A 22,908-nucleotide genomic window follows, 5' to 3' on the forward strand; every position below is an offset into this window, starting at 1 on the left:
TAAAGAATTAAAATTAGTTAAGTTTTACTATCTTTATCTGTATTAAATTTTAAATTCACTTCATAATTATTTTAAATTAATTAATAGACATTAATGTCAATAACTAAAAATGAGCATTTAATGAAAAATTGAGGTTAAAAGTATAAGTCTTGAAATATAGAGACCAAATCGAAACAAAACTTAAATCTCAGTGGTAAAATTGTAACATTTTGAAACCTAGTTAGGGATTTCAAAACTAAACTCAAAACTTGAGGACTAAAAATGTAACATTTTGAAACTATTTCAAAATTGAGGAAAGAAATATGTATTTTTCCTTAAAATATATCAATGAGTAGAAATTCTTCAGAATGTTGGACAAAATCGATAGATGAAATGATGTAATATCGATCATTGGATCATTAGACCTTCATTTATTTAGTTCATCTTTAATATTTTCACAACTACTATTTTACTTTTAGCTGCCAATAAGAGATAGTTATTTTGAAATAGTATTTACTGTAACAAGAGATAGTTAATTATAATCTTATGGTCTCATCCGCCTCTTAATAGTAAAAGTAACGTAAGAGTGATTTTGAAAGGATTAAAAATACTTTATTATTATTAATAAATAAAAAAAACAAATACATATAAGTATAAGTTGAAGTTTCCAAAATTTAAATAAATAATTTAAAAAGAATCCCTAGTTGAATAATAAATAATTTGACGCCTCCATCTTTGCCTTTTTCTTCCCTTACTCATTCCCTGCAGCAGCAAACCCCAGAAACCACCTCTCTTTCTTTCTCTCTCCTTCCTATAAAAACACAGACAAGCCCCATTTGAATCTCTGCTTTCTCCTAACAAAAAAATAAAAAGTAAAAAAGCTGATAAAAGTGACAATAAATTTGATAAAAATAAATAAATATTTAAAAAATAATTTCCAGCTGGAGAGTGTTTGTTATTTATTAGCAAAACTCAACGGGCCAAAATTTTGAAACCCTACTCCTCAGACGTTGTACTTCCTCCAAAATTTTGAAACCCTACTCCGATCCCCTCTCTCCCATTGTCGCTCCCTTCGTCGCCGTTACAGGGCCAGACCTTCCTCACTTTCCATTCTCATTTCATTGTCGCTCCCTTCGTCGCCGCACTCTGCTCCTTCGACGATGACGCCATTGCTCGCCAAGTCACTGATCTTGTTCGTCGATGTTACTGAAGTTAACGGTGATGGATCTCTTTGCGACGACTTTATCGCCAGAGTTTCGGATCGGCTTTCTTCTGGCGCGTTGTCTTGGAGCCGCCGTCAGGTGTATAATATGGTAATCTTGTTTGTTCTACTGTTCTAGATTCGTGCGTATTTCGTTGTCAAAGGAGTGTGATTTTTTTTCTTTTTCCATTTGTTCCTTTTAGCTTCATTGTTATAGAATGCTTAGGTCTGCCTGTAGTGTTAATAAGAGACTGATTTCACTTCAACAGGCAGGAAACCAATTACACATGTTTTTTCTTCGTTTTGTTTTTTACTTTTTTTTTTTTTAAAAAAAATTTCGGGGAGGAGTAAAAAATTGGCTACTACTGCCAGACCACTTTCTCAGAGTTTAGTGGACACTTAACGAACCAGCCAAACAAATGACAATGAAAAGGAAAGTTACAGCAATAAATTCATAATGCTACAACAACCAAAGGAAACAAACATTACCTAATATCAAACTCTTCAGATTTCTGTACAGCTTCTTCAGAAATCTGTACAGCTTTAAACTATCGGACAACAAATTTCCATGGCCAAATTAAGAACAACGATGGCCTCGTGTCAAATCTCGTGCCAGGCCTTGAATTACCAAGGTGATAAACTGAATAATTCGAAAGAAGCAAATTATTTTGTACTGCGCATATGCATTTTTTATGACAAGTTCTGAATTACTCTTCATATGCAGCAAGGAGATACGGGGAGAGATCCTCTTTGTTCTATATAAATTGACCACAATTCAATATGCATCTAACCATAGCACTGAAAATGATATTCTCTCTGCATTTTGCCCAGAACTTCTGTTTCTATCTCTGGAGGCGCTCATGAAGACTCAAAATGATGATGTCCGATTGAACTATGTAGGTTTGTCAACTTCTTCAAAACCACTTTTTTTTTTTTTTTTTTTGTGTTTCCTAGACCGAACATGATGGCTAAATCTTCTTTCTGGTTTATAATTTGTAGCTGGTGGTGCATGAGTTTGGGTGATATTTTTGAATGTTTGCATTTGCGTACAAATGAAGCCCAGTTTCTCATTTCTCATCTTCTTTTATCTGATGTGTATTGATTTGTATACTGACAACTACCAGAATAAATGTTTTAAAAAAAAGCTATGAAAAGCTATGTCATAATGGATGGAAAACTGAAAATGATGTATTGATTTGTATACTCATCTTCTTTTATCTGATGTGTATTGATTTGTATCTAACTATTCCTGTTCATTCATTCATTGTGCATCACTACTAGAATAAATGTTTAAAAAAAAAGCTATGCAACATAATTATTTCCAACCTTGAGAATACTGCATGATCATTCTATACTGACAACTAACTTGAATGCTTTGAGAAAATACAAGAAATGGATACTCGTGGTATTATGTCATAATGGATGGAAAACTGCATACCTTAATGGTTGCAACAAGGCCCAACCTGAAACACAATAAAGCTGCATTAGTCCTTTCTAAATGTAGTAAACTCATAGCTTTATTAAAAATTATAAATCTCTCTGCTTATCATAACTAAGCAGCCCCAAAAGAAATTAATTTTATCAGTACAAGAACAACATAAAATGAACTAAAATATGAAAACCCCATAGAAAGATCCATGACCATCTTGTGGCAAGGCCGATAACAGAAAATTTTCAAACACTCTATGGAAGGAGTAGAAATTAAGTTTATTCACTACTTAAATCCCAATTAGAGTAGTGGCCCAAAATGAATAAAAAATTTGAAATTCCAAAGCAACAAGATAAATCGACCTATTTGAGCTCGGACTTAGGATATGCCATTCCACCAACAAAGTTGCTTGCCAGGATATTGAAGAAAGAAAGCAAAAGCTAAAAGAAAATGCAACTCAAAACATTTTGTTCATGTGCAAGTTTTTTCCAGACTTGAAGAACCATTTTACAAAATTCAGCTCAACCACATAGCTGCGCATCTACAGTATGGTTATAGGTTTCAATTCGATATTCTACCCCCAAAAGATATACCCAGATGACTTTTCATCTACCCGACTTCTTAGCTCAACTCTAAGTTTCTAAATTCTGATTAGTCAATCCCGTAAACAAGATAAGATCACTTATCCAAAGATTTTAATCGACTTCTTTTCCAATAAATTAACAAACGCTGCCCTGAATGACTAAAATTTTGCAATGGTAACTCTTAAGTTTCTATCAAAGGTCCTCTGCTTTCGTCAGACTAAGATCTCCAACTTAACACTGTGGAGCTAATAATTAGTTATCTGTCCTCAGAGGGCACTTCCATCAAGCCAAACCAACTATTGGTTGAAGAAAATATAGTGGATTATGTATTTGAGATATTACGATTTTCAGGTGAGCAATCGTAGTCCTAAAAATTCTGAACAAGCATAATCTGTCAGGGATAAAGATATCTAGCTATTTTTTTTAGATCGAAAGGACACAGATGTACAACCTATGAAACAAATCCTAATCGTAGTCTTGAAAATTCTTGAACAAGCATAATCTGTCAGAGATAAAGACATCTAGCGATTTTTTTTAGAACTCAAGGACACATATGTACAACCTATAAAATAGTTCCTGTTCAAGTAAGGTCGTAGATATCTAGCTATTTTTGTGTTGGTAAATACATGAAAACTAGTCAAGGTCATAGATATCTAGCTATTTTTGTGCTGTTAAATACATGAAAACTACACATTCTTTTTTCAAAATAGAACATATGCCAGAAACTTCGAATTCTAGGATAATGAAATGAGTTGCACATTGCTGAAGGTAAGGATCCCTTAACAAGGGCTTGCGTCTTCAGGCCCTTGATCTTCTTTCAAGAGCTGAATTGCCCTTCAATCAAAGGCTTGCGGTCGGATTTGCAACACTAATTCTAGTGTTGGGTCATGTTGCTGAAGTTCCTTTCCATCCAATTCACAGCCAAACACTTGGTCTCATTTTGAAATGCATTTCTCAGTGTCCTGGAGTAGTGGTTGTATCTCTCGTATTGAAGAACTAGTTCTTATTTTGACGAGTATGCTCCGTAAGAATGTGACTGGGGAGATGGGCATACATCCAGACACATTTGCAACAACCCGTGCAATCCTGGTCACGATTATGAAGTCTCCATCTCATAGGGTGCCACATCTAGCAACATCAATTCAAGAAGTATTAGAACATGTAGTTTTATTTCGTCTTAGTACATTCGAAACACAACCAGGTCAACTTTTACATTCTTTATACCTTCTCAAGGAGTTCTATATATATAGTCAAGTCAATACTGTCATGGACAACTCTATCACCAAAGAAATGAAAAATTGTGCTCTTGATGTATGTACAACACACTACCTTGGCTTTTAGCAACTATCAATGTAACTGAAGAGGAACTTGTTTTGGGGGTATTTGAAACTTTTCATTCGATTTTGCTCCAAAATCCTGACATCAGGACCATAGATTTTGCAAACACACTTCTATCTGCTTGTTGTTTGAGTTTCTCTTTTAGATGTCTAGGCTCATTTCTATATGAAAAGATGAAATGGAGAGTGTATCTAATGCTCAGTTCTCCGGTGGATGTCATCTTTGGAAATGATTTCACTGGCATTAGAGAACTTGTATCATTTTTTCCATCTGATCCAGTTGATTTACTGTTTCTACTTGGACAGGAAAGCTCCAATGACTCAGATCTTTCTTCTTGTTAGTCTGCTGTTTTGTTGTTACTATATGTAAGTTCATTACATGATGATAGGTAACACACTTTTGTTTCTTCTTTCTTGTATCCTCTTTTTGGTATATATCTGTTGTCTATGTACTCACCACATGAATACCTCTTTGCCAGACTTGTTGATGAGAAGATGGTTTAGCATGTTCCAGTATATTCTTGTCAGCAAAAGTGGCTTACTATGTGGATACCATGACCCATTTATGGTCACACAAATGGTGAATATATATGGGTTTTGTAGGTCTGTTGCTGATGCTAGTTGCCACACTTCCTACAGTTCAGAAGTCGAAAGAATATTGTTCTAATTGGTGATTGAAAGTGAGTGGGATATGCATTCTTCAAGGATTCATAGACCATCATTAGTATGGTTGTTTAAGCAAGAGAAAATCAGAAATCCATTATGTTATCAGGTTTTGAAAATATGCCAAATCCATTATGAACTTTTCCTGTTTTACTTAAACGCTCCTGTTTTTTTTTTTTTTTTTTTTGTGTGCAAGACTCTGTTATCTATATTCCCCTTCTTTCGATTGTTTTCAAATTAGGAGTAAGAATATGAAGACCCGAGTGATTGGTTGCCCAAAAACTATTGATGGTGATCTCAAATCCAAAGAGGTCCCCACAAGTTTTGGATTTGATTCTGCTTGCAAGGTACTCATTTCTCTTTGTAACTGCTTTAGAATTCATATTTCGTTTGGACTCAACTTTGGTGACTGTTGCAAAGTTGAAGTAGTTTCTTCAAGAATTCAAGGAAAAAATGGAATGTCGCATTCATGAGATGAGACGCTTAATAGGCTCTTCTGATGTTTATGCAGATATATTCAGAAATGATTGGTAATGTGATGGTTGATGCTCGATCTACAGGAAAATATTACCACTGTAAGCATTTTACTTAATGAAATTGAAACTAAAAATAGTTCTGATGTGCTGACATGTTCATAACAACTGAAATATTGACATTACCAGTATTTCAAGTTCAGATATGTCCACTTTTTTTAAAATATATATTTATAAATAAGTAGATAATATCAATAATAAAGCCCATCTTGTTGCCTCATCTGTAAAAAACAGAGCACTTCACGGCTACTCAATTTTATTAACCTAATGTGAAATTGTACTTTTTTATTGTTGTGATGTTGATACCTTTTTTTTCTCACTCAAGTTTCAAGTTTATTATCATATTGCATTAACAGTGTACATATATCCACAGTTGGACGACTTATGGGTCGTGCTGCTTCTCACATCACACTAGAGTGTGCTTTGCAAACTCATCCAAATATTATTATTATTGGAGAAAAGGTAGCTGCTTTATTTAAACTACTTAAGATAGAAACCTTTGTCAAGGAGGACATTTATCTCCACATGCTTTACCAGATAGAAATCTTTGTCAAGAAGGGCATTTACCTCCACATGCAACCCTAGGGTTGTTTATTCCCTTTGAGAACTAGATTTTGTCTCAGTAATAACTAATAATCTCTGCAACAGATACTCTCATGTAAACATGAAAATTGAAATTGTTGAGTCAGTTAATATATCCTGTTTCAGAATTTCATCTTCTTGCATTTTTACATAGAATGGTAAATATCAAACAAAACTTAGGGTAAAGATAAAAATTTGTGATAAACAAAAGATTCATGGAATTAGGTTGAAACTTTTAATATGGTGTAATGGAACTAAGGATTGACATCCCATATCATATTCAATTGCCTAAGTGATATCGGATGCCTTTTTTTGTCAGCTTTGAAAAATTTGTTCTCTACCACCTAGTTGTAGTTGACTCATAGAGATTTATTGGTTTTGAATGTATGCAGGCGACAAAATTTCCAGACAAAAAATAATTTGTTTTGAATGTTGACTCATATATTAATAGAGCTTTAGTTTATAGGGTACATCGAATTTACAATGTGTTTTGCAGGTTGCGGCTAAGAAGCTTACCTTGAAAAACGTTACAGACTACATTATCGATGTAATTAGTAAATGTTTTGAACTTGGTTATTAATTATGGTGTTGTACTTATTCCTGAGGGTTTGATTGACTTCATTCCGGAGGTATTTCTTTTGTTATTGTAACTAATTGTGTTTATTTCTTTTGGTTGTATGCTCACTATCCACTAAACCCAAGATTCTTGGGATCAATATGTCATTCTTGAACTGATATCATATATAGCTCACTTTCTACAGGTGCAACAACTTATTTCGGAACTCAATGAAATTCTTGCCCATGATATTATAGATGAGGATAGGTTATGGAAAAAGAAATATTATAGATGAGGATAGGTTATGGAAAAAGAAATGAGGATAGGTTATGGAAAAAGAAACTTACTACTCAATCTCATCACCTTTTTGAATTTTTTCCACAAGCAATCCAAGAACAATTGTTGCTTGAAAGAGATCCACACGGAAATGTCCAGGTAATTGTTTTTTCTTTTTGTTTTATACATGTCTTTCCATGTAACTGAGTTGGAAAAGAGAAGGCAAGAAGGTGCATATAATGGGTGGCCAATTCAAGTGGCAGTCACATTTCTTTCGGTACTTATTCTATTCGTGCTTGAACTTTTGCTGTTTTACTTATACGCTCTTGTTTAATAATTTAGTGATAACACATTATTTAGCACTTGGGTAGTAGGCAAGTCAGTTGAGATCTGAAAAACATGCATGTTGGTAAATGCATTAAGATCTTTTAAATTCATATTTGATAATTAGGGAATACCAAGTATCTAGACTTCCATTACCCACGAACTTTGATTCAACTTATTGCTATGCTTTGGGTTACACTGCTGGAGCTCTCATCCATTCTTGAACTCTTGCAAATGAATTGATAGTTGATCAATATGTTGATTCATTTTCCCCAACGAACGTTGGATTTATTTTATTGTTTTCTTTATATCTGCTACAAGATCTAAATAGTCATTTTGTTGGATTCTTTAATATGTTTTAATCTCATGATGGGTATAGGACTCATCCATTGATTCTCTTGAATCAACCTTTCGTGATCGTGTTTCATAACCAAAAGAGTAATATTGTGTCTTGAACATTTTTCTTGGGCTGTAAAAATCGATTCTTGATGATTCTTGATAATTCTTTAATTCATCTAACTCCCAATCTTTACGTTGATATCTTGAAACATGGGTTTGATTGGATCTTTGGACCTTTTTCGATATTGTTGCCTTCTTATCCCACCCCAAATTGCCTTAGAAACATCATTGGAGTCACTAGAATCACTAGAATTAAATTTCCAATGTGGATAATGATAGGTGCTTTGAGAAAATCGAGCATGGACAAAATTAGTATGTTGGAATTCTTCTTTTGAACCACTTGAGTCAAAATTCCAACTTTGTTTTTGGAAGTAAATTTTATTTTCTTGCCTATACCAACTGCTGATTTTTTTTTTCTTGGACGTCTTCTTTGATCGATAATAGTCAATTCTTGCAAAATCTTGATAAATCTTCGGTTTCTTCTTTCTTTCTTGGAATTTCAAGGGTTCCCCCTAATTAGATGTTAGTTGTTCGACAATGAGGACAACTCACAAAGCTTCCTCTTGTGATCGAGGTCACTAAGAGTTTCTTGGAGTTCCACTGGCGGCAGTCAATATTGGCCCACGGATGCTCTGGTACCAAATTGATGTCTCCTAAAGGAGATAAAAGGAGAATTCTCTCCAAGAATCAAGATTATGAATATTTTATTAGAATGAATAAAGTGTTTGATACAAGAGGGGAAGGTTCCTATTTGATGAAACAAAGAGAAGAGAAGAACACAACATTTTACGTGGAAAATCCTAGAACAGGGAGAAAAAACCACGATACAATCACTCTTTTTATTATTATTTTCTATGTTTCATACAGAACAGGGCACAAATATAAATAGAGATGTAGGAAACCCTAATACAGACTAGGGCAAGATGAAACTACTAAAATGCCCTTAGGGTTCAAAAGTAAAGTCCTTTTTTATTTTCAACACTCTCTCTCAAATTGGGGCATAGATGTTAATAAGACCTAACTTGCTGACACAAAAATCAAAACTCTGTCTGTTAAGTCCTTTTGTCTATGAAGATGTCTGTGACCTGTTGACCGAAAGAGATGTATTGAATGTAGATACTGTCATTGTCCAATCTTTCTTTGATGAAGTGTCTATCGATTTCAACGTGTTTGGTTCTATCATCTTGAACCAGATTATTTGCTATACTTATTGCAGTTTTGTTGTCACAGTAGAGCTTCATCAGATGATCACAATCCCGACACAGGTTTGACAAAACTTTCTTTAACCAGATTTCTTCACATATTCCCAGACTTATAGCCATGTATTCTGCTTCAACACTGCTTCTAACAACCACCATTTGTTTCTTACTTCTCCAAGTGACAAGATTTCCCCACAAAAAGGTACAGTACCCAAATGTGACTTTTTGTCTACAATAGAGCCTGTCCAGTCAGTGTCAGTATAAGTGAGATACCTCGTTTGTCAGTTTTCTTGAACATCTAACCCTTACTGGGAGTAGTTTGTAAATATCTTAGGATGCGTTCAACAACCTTCATATGCTCTTCATAGTGCTTGCATAAACTGGCTTACCACACTGACGACGTAGGATATGTCTGGTCTAGTATGGGATAGGTAAATTAGTTTCCCTACTAAACATTGATATCTTTCTTTATTAACAGGAAAGTTAATAGAGTCGCCAAGCTCGGTATTGACTTCTACGGGGTTATCAACTTTGCATCCAGTTATACTTGTTTCTTTTATCAAGTCAAGTGTATATTTCTGTTGAGAGACTGAAAGTCCCTCTTTTAATCGTGCTACTTTCGTCCCAAGAAAGTACTTGAATCTTCCGAGGTCTTTAATCTCAAACTCCTTAGCCATTTTCTTTTTCAGTCTGTCAATCTCTGTAGTATCATCGGGATAACACAATATCATCCCCGTATACAATGAGAACGACACTCTTTCCTGACACTGACCTTTTTGTAAGCAGAGTGTGATCAGAGTGTCCCTGAGTATAACCTTGAGATTTAACGAAGGTAGTAAACCTGTCGAACCACGCTCTTGGAGACTATTTTAATCTGTATAATGACTTTCTTAGCTTACACCCTTCGTGATCAAACTGAGCTTCAAAACCTGGAGGACTCATGTAGACTTCCTCTTTTAACTCACCATTGAGAAATGCATTTTTCACATCTAGATGATGGAAGGCCAGTCTTTGTTCACAACCATGTCGAACTGTGTTTAGTTTTGCAACCAGAGAAAAAGTCTTAGAGTAGTCTATTCCAAAGGTCTGAGTAAATCCTTTAGCAACTAGCCTGACCTTATAACTGTCAAGCGTCCCATCAGACTTGTACTTTATGGTGAACCCCTATTTGCATCCAACCGTCTTATGCTCTTTAGGAAGAGACAGACGATCCCAAGTATTGTTTTTCTCAAGAGCCCTCATTTCTTCCATAATTGTAGTTTTTCACTCGGGGATTTCCATTGCTACTTATAAATTATTTGGTATCGTTACTGTTTATAGACTTGTAGTAAGAGCTCTGAACTCAGGTGAAAGGTTACCATACGACAGATAACTCCGCATTGGGTGCTTAAGGCAGGACTTGATTCTTTTTCTTAAGGCAATAGGAAGATCAAGGGAGGAATCTCCACCTTTTACTCTATCTGACCTTCCATTAGAAATTCCACACTTAGTCTCTAGCGTAGAGTTCCATTCTGATAAGCAAATAGTGACAATCATAAGGAGTTGGCCAAGTAAGCAATATTTAGGTTCTAAAAGATGAAAGTGAAGTTCAACAATCTCGAACCAGCTCAACTGAAGCTCGTGGTGAAAATCATTGTAAGAACTTTTCAAGTCAATCCAATCATGAGGCAATCATTATGCCTCAAGGACCAATGTCAAGAGCTAAAAAACTTGAAGAGGGATTAAACGCTTGCTTCCAAGCTAAATTTCCAACCCATCACGAAGAGTTGCAATCCTAAAAGCTCCAAGAGTCACTTGGGCACCCAAAAGTCCTAATGAATCTGCAAAATTCAGATTCATCCCCGTGTTTAATGCTTGATGTATTAATTTATTTCAATGTATTTACATTTATTAAGGTTCATGTATGTCCTCAAAGAGTTTTTGTTGAACTTAGTCAATTAGGTGAAAAGTTGTGTCTTTTCAAATTGTCTTTTCCATCAGTATAAATACCTATGTAGTTTGGTCATTGGAACACACTTGAGATTGAATGGAATTTCATTAAAGGTTTTGTCTTTCAAGCTTTATGCTTTTTCTTTGTATTTTTGTGTTTAAAATGCATGTATTAGAACTTTCAATCTAGTTTGATCAATTAGATTGTGGAGAGTTCGAATTCTTGAAGTTAGGAATAAGTTTTCCTTTCTTGTTGATCATCGATCAATCTTCCAAGCCAAATATGTTTAGCTTTCTTGGGGTTGCTTACTAAATAGTTAATTGGGGTTACTTTTATTATCGTTGTGGGGTTTCACCTAGAATAAAGGGGTTCTCATACGTGATTGAGGGCCCACAACGATAATAAGAATAACCCCGATTAACTATTTAATAAGCAATCCCAAGAAAGCTAAACATATTTGGCTTGGAAGATTGGTCGATGATCAAGAAGAAAGGAGAACTTGTTACTAACTTTAAGAAGTCGAACTCTCCACAATCTAATTGATCAAACTAGATTGAAAGTTCTAATACATGCATTTTAAACACAAAAATACAAAGAAAAAGCATAAAGCTTGAGAGACAAAAACTCTAATGAAATTTCATTCAATCTCAAGTGTGTTCCAATGACCAAACTACATAGGTATTTATACTAATTGAAAAGACAACTTGAAAGGACACAATTTTTCACTTAATTGACTAGGTTCAACAAAAACTCTTGAACCTTAATAAATGTAAATACATTGAAATAAATTAATACATCAAGCATTAAACACGGGGATGAATCTGAATTTTGCAGATTCATTAGGACTTTTGGGTGCCCAAGTGACTCTTGGAGCTTCAAGGGTTGCAACTCTTCGTGATGGGCTGGAAATTTAGCTTGGAAGCAAGCGTTTAATCCCTCTTCAAGTTTTTTAGCTCTTGTCATTGGTCCCTGAGGCATAATGATTGCCTCATGATTGGATTGACTTAGAAAGTTCTTCCAATGATTTTCATAACGAGCTTCAGTTGAGCTGGTTTGAGATTGTTGAGCTTAACTATCATCTTGTAGAACCTCTATATTTCTTACTTGGTCAACTACCTGGAATAGTTGCTTCAACTTGTTTATTCCCAGCCATATCAGCCACAACTTTCTTGGTACAATCATTAGTTTTGCTATTTTCTTCCACAGTACACATATCATTTTTAGCACAAATACCAATATTATCAGAGACGAGTATGAGCATCATTATCATTCTCAACACAAATATCGAGGTTATTAAAGACAAAAGTATGAGTACCTTGGGCTAATGTTGGGTCGTACTCATAGATCGTTACCGGAGAAACAATAGGTGGCACAATTTCCTTCTTGAGATTCTTCCTATAGTATGTTATCCATGGACCTATTTGGTAGGTAAGACAGTGACAGTGTCGGTAATATTCAAGATAGGATCAGGAAGGGAATCAGAAAAGATCGAAGACGGGGGCCAATTAGTCTCTTCATTAGAGCTCTCCCCCTGAAAATGACTAATAGAAAAGAAGGGTTGATCCTCTTGAAAGGTGACATTTATCGAAATAAAATACTTGTGGGAGGGTGGATGAGAACACTTATACCCACGTTGATGGAGAGGATAGCCAACGAAGACATATTTCTAAGCACGAGGAGTAAATTTTGTCTTTTAACGCAACTGCGCGCATCAATGCATACTCAACCTTTGCATGCAGCGCCTCGCGCGCACACTTGTACAACCCTCGTGCGCAACCTAGCGTACACACCCATGCAACGCCTTGCGTCATTCTGCCTTTGCGCGCATCTGTAGCCTTCCCGGTTGAGTTGCCTGCGTGCTCAACTGTTCCAGCTACATGCTTATTCAACTCAAAAATACAAATTCAACTTCAAGCTGAATTTACTTATTTTTCCAGACATTATTTCGGGAAATTTCCTTCTACAAACTTGTTTAAAATCGTCTTAACTTACTTACCTTAAAATTTGAGCTTCAAATTCTTCACGATATGGTCAGAATTTTTCAATCTTCACACCCTGCTCAGAATCACATGAGAGCTTGACTTCTTGAGGAAATCTTCTAATGTCAACTCGAATTCTTAAGAATTTCCTTCCAGCAACCTCATAGCTTCATCTACACTCCTCAAGCCTTCAAATGGCTGTGGAATCACCCCTTTAACACTAGAGAATTGTCCAAACCAAGTTCTTGAACTGAGGCTTCCCTTTTAGATTAAGAGATGCATGACCTTAATTACACTTAGGCTGCCACCTATCCCACTAAGTCAACATTAAACCTTCTAATCTCGACAACTGGCCACTACAATCGATGATTAAGCTGAAAAGCTTCCCCTAATCACCAACACATAGCTTACTAACTCTTACCAACGCATGGCTTTACTTGGACGCATACACCTCTTAGCTAGTGCACGTCTCAGCGCCCTTACTCGCACCCGATGCCTAGTCTCAAGATCATCGCATGGGCCTACTTTACACACATCCTTGCCCGACCATTGCACACCAATGCATGCACAAGCCGCATCGCTTAAGGCATTCTCGCCCATGCGCGCGTCCTTGCCCAACTAACCTCAACGTGAGGCTCGACTAGCGCATAGCCCATGCTCAACGCATGGCATCTTCTTCTCGGCCAACACTTAGCCAATGTTCTTCTTCACACCACTAGCTTTCATCTTAACCTTAAGATGCTTAGGCCATCGCACACCTCAGCATGACTGTCAATGCATCATGACCTTCAACACTTGGTCAAAATTTCTCTCCTTAACCAAGCCTTCTTACTCTTTCACTTAGCACCCGAGAGCCCTTAGTAATCAACACTTGAAATCATTTTTCTTTCCTTCCTTAGCATCCTCAAGCTTTCCCTACACCCTAGTATTAACTTACACTTCTTTCACTTAGCACCCGAGAGCCCTTAGTAATCAACACTTGAAATCATTTTTCTTTCCTTCCTTAGCATCCTCAAGCTTTCCCTACAACCTAGTATTAACTTACACTTAATCTTATATAACATACACAAGTAGAGAAAATAAGCTTCGGGGTTGACAAATATTTCTTGCTTTGCTTAATGAGATCCACAACTACTTTCCGTCTTAGGTTGTTAGTCTACATGACTCATTGAGTACTCATAGGCAATCATTTGAATACTCATATATTAAGCAAACAAAATAACTTCCACAAATTCTACTTAGATCATGATATTAATCTTCACCCTTACCCCATTAGAATTAGTTACTTATGACAAGAGATAAAGCCAAAGTGAGGATAGATAAGATGATGAAAGTGAACATGATGATATTAAAATAGTTGTTGAATACACAAATGAACTATCTCTTAAACAAAAGGCTACAACAACTAAGAAGATAGAGAAATAAGGTGAAGGGCAATTGTTAGTAATCTCTTGCTTCTCACAGATGAATGTTGAGGCTGCTTGTGATATAATGGTTGGATGAATGCAGAAAGCCCTTTTAGACTCTTGCTTCGGCGAAGCTTCGATGAAGAATCAAGGTGAAATATGGAGGTGGAATTCCCACTCTGATAAGTCGTAATCGTCTAACGTGGTAGGTGAGAATTTCAGCATTGCTATCATGGTCAATATTCTAAATACTTGCGAGAAGATCCGCTGGTATTGACTCTGAGATCCCGAGGCATGCGACTAATTGTTTGTTCGTCGGGTAGGGGTTTTGCACATGCGATGTAGGTCCTACGATCAGTTTGCAAAATAGACACTTTGGTGCAACATAACTCATGATATGGGGTAGTAGGTGTTTTTGAGATGCTTCACACAAGTTTAATAACATGAATACTTAAGAAGATTGACACATATTCTTCTTATCTATCATCATTATTCCAAGTAAAAGACTATAATAATTTGTATTTCTACAAGTTATCAGGTTGGCCGACACCTTTTGACATTTCACATGGGCAACCATTTGTTTTCCCATCTTTTCACGCAAGTCCGCCATCTTTTCACGCAAGTCCACCCCTTCCCCAAGCCTCTTTCTCCATCCACCATAATTTTCCATCTACAAATTTCAGCACATCCAATCTCCTCGTCTCCCACTGACTTTGCCCACCAATGTTTTTGTCAGTTGTCATTTTTCCATCTGCCAGTCTCTTTGCCACCCTAACCAATGAACTACCGGTGTCTTCTCTCTCCATCGTGGTCAACTTATTGGGAAAAACCTTCCACTTCTATTGCATGAACAAGCAGAAAAATAACTAAAAAATTGAAAGAAAATAATAAAATTGGAAACACAATAATTAGCGTGAAAAACTCAAACTCAACGGAAAACAACAGCCCATCAAAGAGATTCATTATGCAAAAAATTGTTACATTCTCAGAATAATTCTCTCCTCGACCCCAATTATAACATCACTCTCAAAGCTTTTGACTACTCATACCCTTTTTCCCATTTTTGAACTAGAGAATGCAGAAGGGAATTTAACAAGACTTAACACACCTAAGCTTAAAATGTTTCTAACTGAGATGACTTGAAACCAAAGACATAGATTCCTTTTATAATGCTTGGAGCCCATGACTTTTTTGAGTTTTTCTGATGTGGGATGATTGCACTTTTACTATTTTACCAAAACCCAACACAACCTTCCACTACAACTTTGAGAAGCAATATTTTCTTCGTCCAATCATTGGAGACTTTTGACACATTCGGCTTCTTCAATCGAGTTGTCATTTGTCTGACACCACCTTTTCCATTGGTATTTTTCTCCTTTTTTCATTCCTTGCATCTCCAACTTTTTTCCTTTTTCATCATTCAAACGTTTTTATTTTGCTTGTCACTTTGCCTCCTTGACCTTACGTCCATCGGTGAGTTTTCTTTGCTTGTCTCGACCTTTTTTTTTATGGGTAGGTTTTCTTTTTGTCTTTCCTCCTCGACTTCTTCATCTTCCCCGTTTGGTTTCCATCTTCGATTGAACCATAAAGAGTTCTTCAGGTTTGAGACATTAGCAATCTTAGAATGATTGTCAATTGTAGATTTGTTTACAAACTTGAAATTCTCATTCCATTTTTGCGCTTTAAGTTTCTCGCAATTTCTCCTCCCGAATTTTTCTATTTGTCGTTATGCGCTTACAATCTGCAACCCAATTTTGCAGTTACTCCCACATCCATGGAGTTTCTCCTCTATCTGTCATATAACATTTGCGATTAGCAATTCGTTTTAGGCACTCGCTTCATGTCTATGGTTCTTGTTCTCCCATTGTCCAAAAGAAAAAAAGAAAGAAAAAAACAGTACTCCCAAGAAAGAACGAGCATTGATACCAATTTATTAGGATACTTCCTAATTAGAGCTCTTAAGAACAAGAAAATTCAAGAACACTCAAATATGGAAATATGCTATATAATAAAAGTAACATGACAACCTAACCTTACGAGAGGGCTAGTCTCTCCCAAATTTACCAAATGAAATTCCAAAAAATTTGACACCCACTTCCCAACCCCACTCCCTCTATTTATCTATAAAGCATTGCCACTCCTAAGGTGGCCAAGTGTCGGTGTCGAACATGTGTCCGACACTGCCACGTCCTGACGTCGCCGACATGTGTCCGACACGCCTTATTTCATTATTGTTTTTTTAATTTTTGACACGCCCTGACATGACTGGACACTTAAGGGCACAACTGCGACACGTTCAAGACAATGGACCTACAAAATTAAAATGAAAAAACAATGAAACAACCATTTTTAAGCCCGAAGGCTTATAATATTAGCCCAATCGAAAACTTAGCTTTTATGGTAAATATGTAGAACTGACTGCACAATTTATCTACCCGTATCGCAATCATGTTAATTTTCTTGAAAGGATTTCTTGCTTTCACTTGTTAGAATTGTTAGTGTGAATATGTGCAGTCTTGATGCGAAGTGATTGCCATTTGAATGCAATTCTTGATTTAAATGCATTTTTGTTTTACCCGAGTGGTTTTGATATGATATGCAGTGGGAGGGATAAGATTGAAACTAGATCAGGTGAAACTCTTTCTTCCCAGAATTTTCATTTTGAGACGTCTTAGTTGTAGTCAAGGCATTAATTGACAGTTCGGTTCTATTTTTCAGTTTAAGCAAGCTGAAGAAACTGCTCAGAATCTTGATTTGGATGGCCTTGTTGTAATTGGTGGAGATGATTCCAACACAAATGCACGTCTCCTCGTTGAAAACTTTAGGTATTTTTCAGAACTATGAAATTTGTTTATTGCCTCCCTCCTTTTTGCTCTCTTTCTCACTCTCATTGTCATATATGGATAAGCTATTATATGTTATTTTTATTACAAAAATATAAGGTTGAGTAATTAATTACTCTAGGGTACCATTTTTTTTTGTGTGCAAGACTCTATGATCTATATTCCCCTTCTTTCTGTTGTTTTCAAATTAGTAGTAAGAATTTGAAAACCCAAGTGATTGGTTGCCCAAAAATTGTTGATGGTGATCTCAAATCCAAAGAGGTCCCCACAAGTTTTGGATTTGATTCTGCTTGCAAGGTACTCATTTCTCTTTGTAACTGCTTTAGAATTCATATTTCGTTTGGACTCAACTTTGGTGACTGTTGCAAAGTTGAAGTAGTTTCTTCAAGAATTCAAGGAAAAAATGGAATGTCGCATTCATGAGATGAGATGCTTAATAGGCTCTTCTGATGTTTATGCAGATATATTCAGAAATGATTGGTAATGTGATGGTTGATGCTCGATCTACAGGAAAATATTACCACTGTAAGCATTTTGCTTAATGAAATTGAAACTAAAAATAGTTCTGATGTGCTGACATGTTCATAATAACTGAATTATTGACATTACCAGTATTTAAAGTTCAGATATGTCCACTTTTTTAAAAAATATATAAATAAATAAATAGATTTAATCCCATCTTGTTGCTTTATCTGTAAAATACAGTGCACTTCACGGCTGCTCAATTTTATTAACCTTCTCTATTTGACCTACCTAATGTGAGGTTGTACTTTTTCATTGTTGTGATGTTGATACTTTTTTGTTTCTCACTCAAGTTTCAAGTTTATTATCATATGACATTAAAGTGTACATATATCCACAGTTGGACGGCTTATGGGTCGTGCTGCTTCTCACATCACATTGGAGTGTGCTTTGCAAACTCATCCAAATATTACTATTATTGGAGAAAAAGTAGTTGCTTTATTTAAACTACTTAAGATAGAAACCTTTGTCAAGGACAACATTTATCTCCACATGCTTTACCAGATAGAAATCTTTGTCAAGAAGGGCATTTACCTCCACATGCAACCCTAGGGTAGTTTATTCTCTTTGAGAATTAGATTTTGTCTCAGTAATAACTAATAATCTCTGCAACAGATACTATGTAACTATGAAAACTGAAATTGTTGAGTCCGTTAATATATCCTGTTTGAGAATTTTATCTTCTTGCATTTTTACATGGAATGGTAAATATCAAACAAAACTTAAGGGTAAAGATGAAAAGTTGTGATAAACAAAGGATTCATGGAATTAGGTTGAAACTTTTAATATGGTGCAATGGAACTAAGTATTGACATCCCATATCATATTCAATTGCCTAAGTGATATTGGATGCCTTTTTTTGTCTGCATTGAAAAATTTGGTCTCTACCACCTAGTTGTATTTGACTCATGGAGATTTATTGGTTTTGAATATATGCAGGCGAAAAAATTTCCAGACAAAAAATAATTTGTTTTGAATGTTGACTCATTTATTAATAGAGCTTTAGTTTATAGGGTACATCGAATTTACAATGTGTTTTGCAGGTTGCGGCTAAGCAGCTTACCTTGAAAAACGTTACAGACTACATTGTCGATGTAATTAGTAAATGTTCTGAACTTGGTTATTAATTATGGTGTTGTACTTATTCTTGAGGGTTTGATTGACTTCATTCCGGAGGTATTTCTCTTGTTATTGTAACTAATTGTGTTTATTTCTTTTGGTTGTATGCTCACTATCCACTAAACCCAAGATTCTCGAGATCAATATTTCATTCTTGAACTGATATCATTTATAATTCACTTTCTACAGGTGCAACAGCTTATTTCGGAACTTAATGAAATTCTTGCCCACGATATTATAGATGATGATAGGTTATGCAAAAAGAAATATTATAGATGAGGATAGGTTATGGAAAAAGAAACTAACTCAATCTCATTACTTTTTTGAATTTTTCCCACAAGCAATCCAAGAACAATTGTTGCTTGAAAGAGAACCACACGACAATGTCCAAGTAATTGTTTTTCCTTTTTGTTTTATACATGTCTTTTCATGAAATTGCGGTGGAAAAGAGAAAACAAAAAGGTGCATATAATGGGCGGCCAATTCAAGGGGCAGTCACATTTCTTTGGGTACTTATTCTATTCGTGCTTGAAATGTAAAATTACGAATGGTACGAGCAAATGGCCACGAGATGATACGAAAAAAATTGTACTTTGCTGGTTAGTGCTCTGTGTGTTATCTCTGTTTAATTCTTCTTTTGACTTATACGTACGAAGGGATGTGTGGTTTATCCACGAACTTTGATTCAACTAATTGCTATGCTTTGGGTTACACTGCTGGAGCTCTCCTCCAGAGTGAAAAAACTGGACCAATATCATCGATCTGTCTGTCCCACTTCTTGTACCTCCTGATCATTTTAGTCTCTAACCTTTTAACCTTTCATTCTTTTTCTTGATATCAGTTTCCTCCATAGATTTTTCCTCGTTTCTATTACTTACTAGTTATGCATATTAGGTAGGAAATTTGGCTGCTCCAGTTGAAGATTTGGATGGTTGGCAGAACTGCATTGACTTCGTTAATGGACGTGGAAAGGAGACACGGTATGATTTTTTCATGAAAACGTGCATTCCTGTTCTCATGTTTTCTTGAATAACACGTTAATAATTTTTTTTATAGAATATTTTTTATGGGGAATAAGAAGGGAAATGACAAACAGAATATCAATTATCCAGCCAAAATGAGAACAATGGAGTTCACTAGAAGAAAAAAAATTTAAGATGAAAAAAACCTCTCCAATCTATATTAAAAAGACGACAATTTTCTAGTTGATGAAACTTAAAAGTTTATTTTATTTTTCTTTTTTAAGCATCCAAATAACTTACTAGTGACTAACAAAATACTATAAAGACAGATGCATGTAAGATCAGAAAAACAAGGATAAAAGTGGAGTATCATCATGTAAAAGTGGGGTATCTTTTCTCTTAACAATTTTGAAAGGCTTTGGATTGATAGAACATCTTCATGTAGTCTAGTTTAATATTTATCATTTGATGATCTCTTTCTAAAGGTAGAATTCGTTTGGCAGGTAAGTTCAAGCCTGTGATCAAGAAGACAATGGAATATCGCATTTCTCTACCTATCTTTCATTGATTCAATCTTTCATTTCTCTACCTATCTTCCCATTTTCATCTACATTTCTCTCCTACCAATGTCTCTGCCTTTCATCATTAATGCCGATGTTTCCCCATCACAAGTGTTGGATTTGATTCTGCTTGCAAGGTACTCATTTCTCTTTGTAACTGCTTTAGAATTGATATTTCGTTTGGACTGAACTTTGGTGACTCTTTCAAAGTTGAAGTAGTTTCTTCAAGAACTCAAGGAAAAAATGGAATATCGCATTCATGAGATGAGACTCTTAATAGGCTCTACTGATGTTTATGCAGATATATTAAAAAATGATTGGTAATGTGCACAAAGAGGAAATCATAATAAACATCAATCGAGAAAAGCTCCGGATTAAAACAGTCAAGATTCTGGAAGAACGAGAGAAGAAGAAAATGCCACCGTGGACGTGAAAGGCCCAGCTTGGAATAAGTAGTCCCTGAGCTACTATGTGAAGACCTCATCACGGATGCATTCTTTTTTAATATCCTTTTTCTGCATCAATACTTCATGAACTTTCATCACCTTATTATTACCTGTTATCATATATTTGCTTTTACGTCTTTCCAAAAAAAAGAAAAAAGGGTGAGAAAATTTTTGCTAACTTTCTTTTATTGTTATCATTACCCTCTCAATGTTTTCTTTGCAAACGAACAAGACACATGATTGCGAAGGCGCTGCATGAAGATACAACTACTTTATTATTATCATTACCCTCTCAATGTTTGCAAAGGAAGATCGCTGCAAAGAAAGAGGCATCGATAGGCAATGCCGACGATAGCGCAAATTTTGGGGTTGTATTTTTCCTTCACTCTATTCCAAATTCTGCACCATCGCATCGTATTTTAATTTTGAAAGTTTTATCACTGCATCCTGTTTGATTACCGCAATCATTTAACATTGATAAATTTAGTAAGTCGCCGCATGCTTTCTCTTTGCCATTTATGATTTCAAAGATGAATCACATGCATCTATTTTTTTTTTTTTTATATACTAGAGTCAACTTATTTTTAGGACAATCACCTCAAGAAATGTTTCTAAAAGTTAGTGGTCTGCTAGGTTTCTTTCAAACTGATCCTTTACCAAACTTCTTAAGAACATTGGATGACTTCTTTCAATCTATTGGCAAGGAGGACATTGCCGCATTTTAAATTTTGGGGTGAGGTATTTATTTTCAACCTTGCTATTTTTGGCTATATGAAGAAAAAAAAGGAAAATTAGAATAATAACTCCACTGCCAACGCAATGGAGAAACACATGTTGATAAGAGTTAAGTTGTGAATGACACATACCTGTAGTTGGATGTCCGCAAGACACACGTGGGGGCAAGCCGAAACGAAAGTAAGTCGCCAGGATCAACGCATAAACAAATACCGCAATTCTGCTGCTAAGTATGTATGAGTCTAGTTTGAGAAAGAGCGTCTTGCTCGTAATTGGATGTCCGCATGACACATGTGGGGGCAAGCCAAAATGAAGGCGAGGCATGCGTCCATCGCATGGTAGTTGCGCTCGTCAAGCGATTGCGATCACCGTGTCGAAGTTGCGGTATTAAGCGAATGCGGTCACTACAAGATTGCGGCTACACGATAACGCATAATAGAGGGATCAACGCAAGGTTGGTGGAATGAACGCATCAACGTACATCTTGGGAAAATAAAAAACTGATGTTGACATTTCACCTACTACGCCATTAGCAGCAGAGATTTAGAAAGGACTAACGCGTCGCGAATGTCAGAATCAGAGCAGTCCATTAATGTTGTCGGCGATCCAATCTCTATATAAAGAAGCCGGTGAGCAGAATGTCAACTTATCTAGAGTTTTTCCCTGCGATCCAGACAAATGCGTGAGAAGAAGGCTTGAGAATTCTTCATCTCCTTCTTCCATTCCGAGAAACGACCAAAGCCTACGATCGGAGCTAGATCTCGGGAGAGTCAGCTCCACCGCCCATCCATGGAACCCTGATGCGTTATTTTATGAGGTGGAATTATGGATGAAAATGCGTTGAGCACTTAAGTTTTCTCAGTGGAATTCAAGTGTAAACCCCACTGAGTTTCTTGGTAAGTCCAGGGTCGAACACAGGGACTTGGGAAAAAATATGCGGTGGTAATTTCTCAGAAGAATTTGCGGTAACCAAATAAATCAAGTAGTTATTGGGAATGTTGTTTGTGGTAATAAAAATAAACAAATACAGCGGAGTTCGAATCATTGGGCGTACAGAATTTATCATACCTATCTCTAGGATGCATGCGATGCAGGTTGGCAAACAGAATTTATCTCTAGGTTCCTATCTTTTGTTTATGCAGTTCTAATCATTGCACTCTCGAGTCTAGATTCTAACTTAGCTCTTTCAAATCTTAGGTTCTTTCTTTAGACTCTCTCTCTCGAGTAGCTCTAAAGGGATGTCGAGCACAACATAAAGAAAATGGAGAACCTAAAGAGAGAGTCTAAAGAGCTACTCGAGAGAGAGTCTAAAGAGAGAGTCTAAAGGAATCAATATGTCATTCT

General features: G+C 35.9%; 1 protein-coding gene and 1 long non-coding RNA gene across 28 annotated transcripts; both read left to right on the forward strand.

Annotated features, from left to right (window-relative positions):
• The first annotated feature begins 760 nt into the window (after positions 1 to 760).
• LOC150031298 (pyrophosphate--fructose 6-phosphate 1-phosphotransferase subunit beta-like) lies at positions 761 to 7,206 on the forward strand. Of its 17 annotated transcripts, none has more exons than XM_090309126.1 (9): positions 771 to 1,292; positions 2,012 to 2,080; positions 4,837 to 4,919; positions 5,010 to 5,302; positions 5,435 to 5,540; positions 5,705 to 5,768; positions 6,100 to 6,188; positions 6,805 to 6,937; positions 7,056 to 7,206. In XM_090309126.1, the coding sequence occupies exons 5-8, from the start codon at positions 5,445 to 5,447 to the stop codon at positions 6,886 to 6,888; spliced, it is 333 nt and encodes a 110-aa protein (XP_090165252.1). In that variant the 5' UTR covers positions 771 to 1,292; positions 2,012 to 2,080; positions 4,837 to 4,919; positions 5,010 to 5,302; positions 5,435 to 5,444; the 3' UTR covers positions 6,889 to 6,937; positions 7,056 to 7,206. The 17 variants fall into 17 exon arrangements, 8 of the variants coding, with proteins under 8 accessions (XP_090165248.1, XP_090165255.1, XP_090165252.1 ...); XM_090309125.1 differs by having other exon boundaries at positions 7,070 to 7,206; XM_090309127.1 differs by having other exon boundaries at positions 2,012 to 2,076; positions 4,837 to 4,896; positions 7,070 to 7,206.
• A 3,699-nt stretch (positions 7,207 to 10,905) lies between these two features.
• LOC150031299 (uncharacterized) lies at positions 10,906 to 22,902 on the forward strand. Of its 11 annotated transcripts, XR_016525969.1 has the most exons (7): positions 10,908 to 17,517; positions 17,682 to 17,745; positions 17,926 to 17,983; positions 18,083 to 18,918; positions 19,051 to 19,841; positions 20,327 to 20,520; positions 20,685 to 22,902. It is a non-coding gene; the product is annotated as an uncharacterized LOC150031299 (long non-coding RNA). The 11 variants fall into 11 exon arrangements; XR_016525972.1 differs by having other exon boundaries at positions 10,906 to 17,008; positions 17,096 to 17,202; positions 17,367 to 18,918; XR_016525963.1 differs by having other exon boundaries at positions 10,908 to 17,745.
• The last annotated feature ends 6 nt before the right edge of the window (positions 22,903 to 22,908 follow it).

This window comes from Benincasa hispida, unplaced genomic scaffold, assembly GCF_027475165.1.
Source record: "Benincasa hispida cultivar pf3 unplaced genomic scaffold, pf3_genome.v1.1 HicScf1312, whole genome shotgun sequence".
Lineage (NCBI taxonomy): Eukaryota > Viridiplantae > Streptophyta > Magnoliopsida > Cucurbitales > Cucurbitaceae > Benincasa > Benincasa hispida.

Coding starts and splice junctions, on each gene's coding strand:
- LOC150031298 (XM_090309122.1), top strand. CDS start 5,445: ATGAAGACCCGAGTGATTGGTTGCCCAAAAACTATTGATGGTGATCTC. Junction 5,769..6,099: donor TACAGGAAAATATTACCACT/GTAAGCATTTTA, acceptor ATATATCCACAG/TTGGACGACTTATGGGTCGT. Junction 6,189..7,069: donor TTATTATTATTGGAGAAAAG/GTAGCTGCTTTA, acceptor CACTTTCTACAG/GTGCAACAACTTATTTCGGA.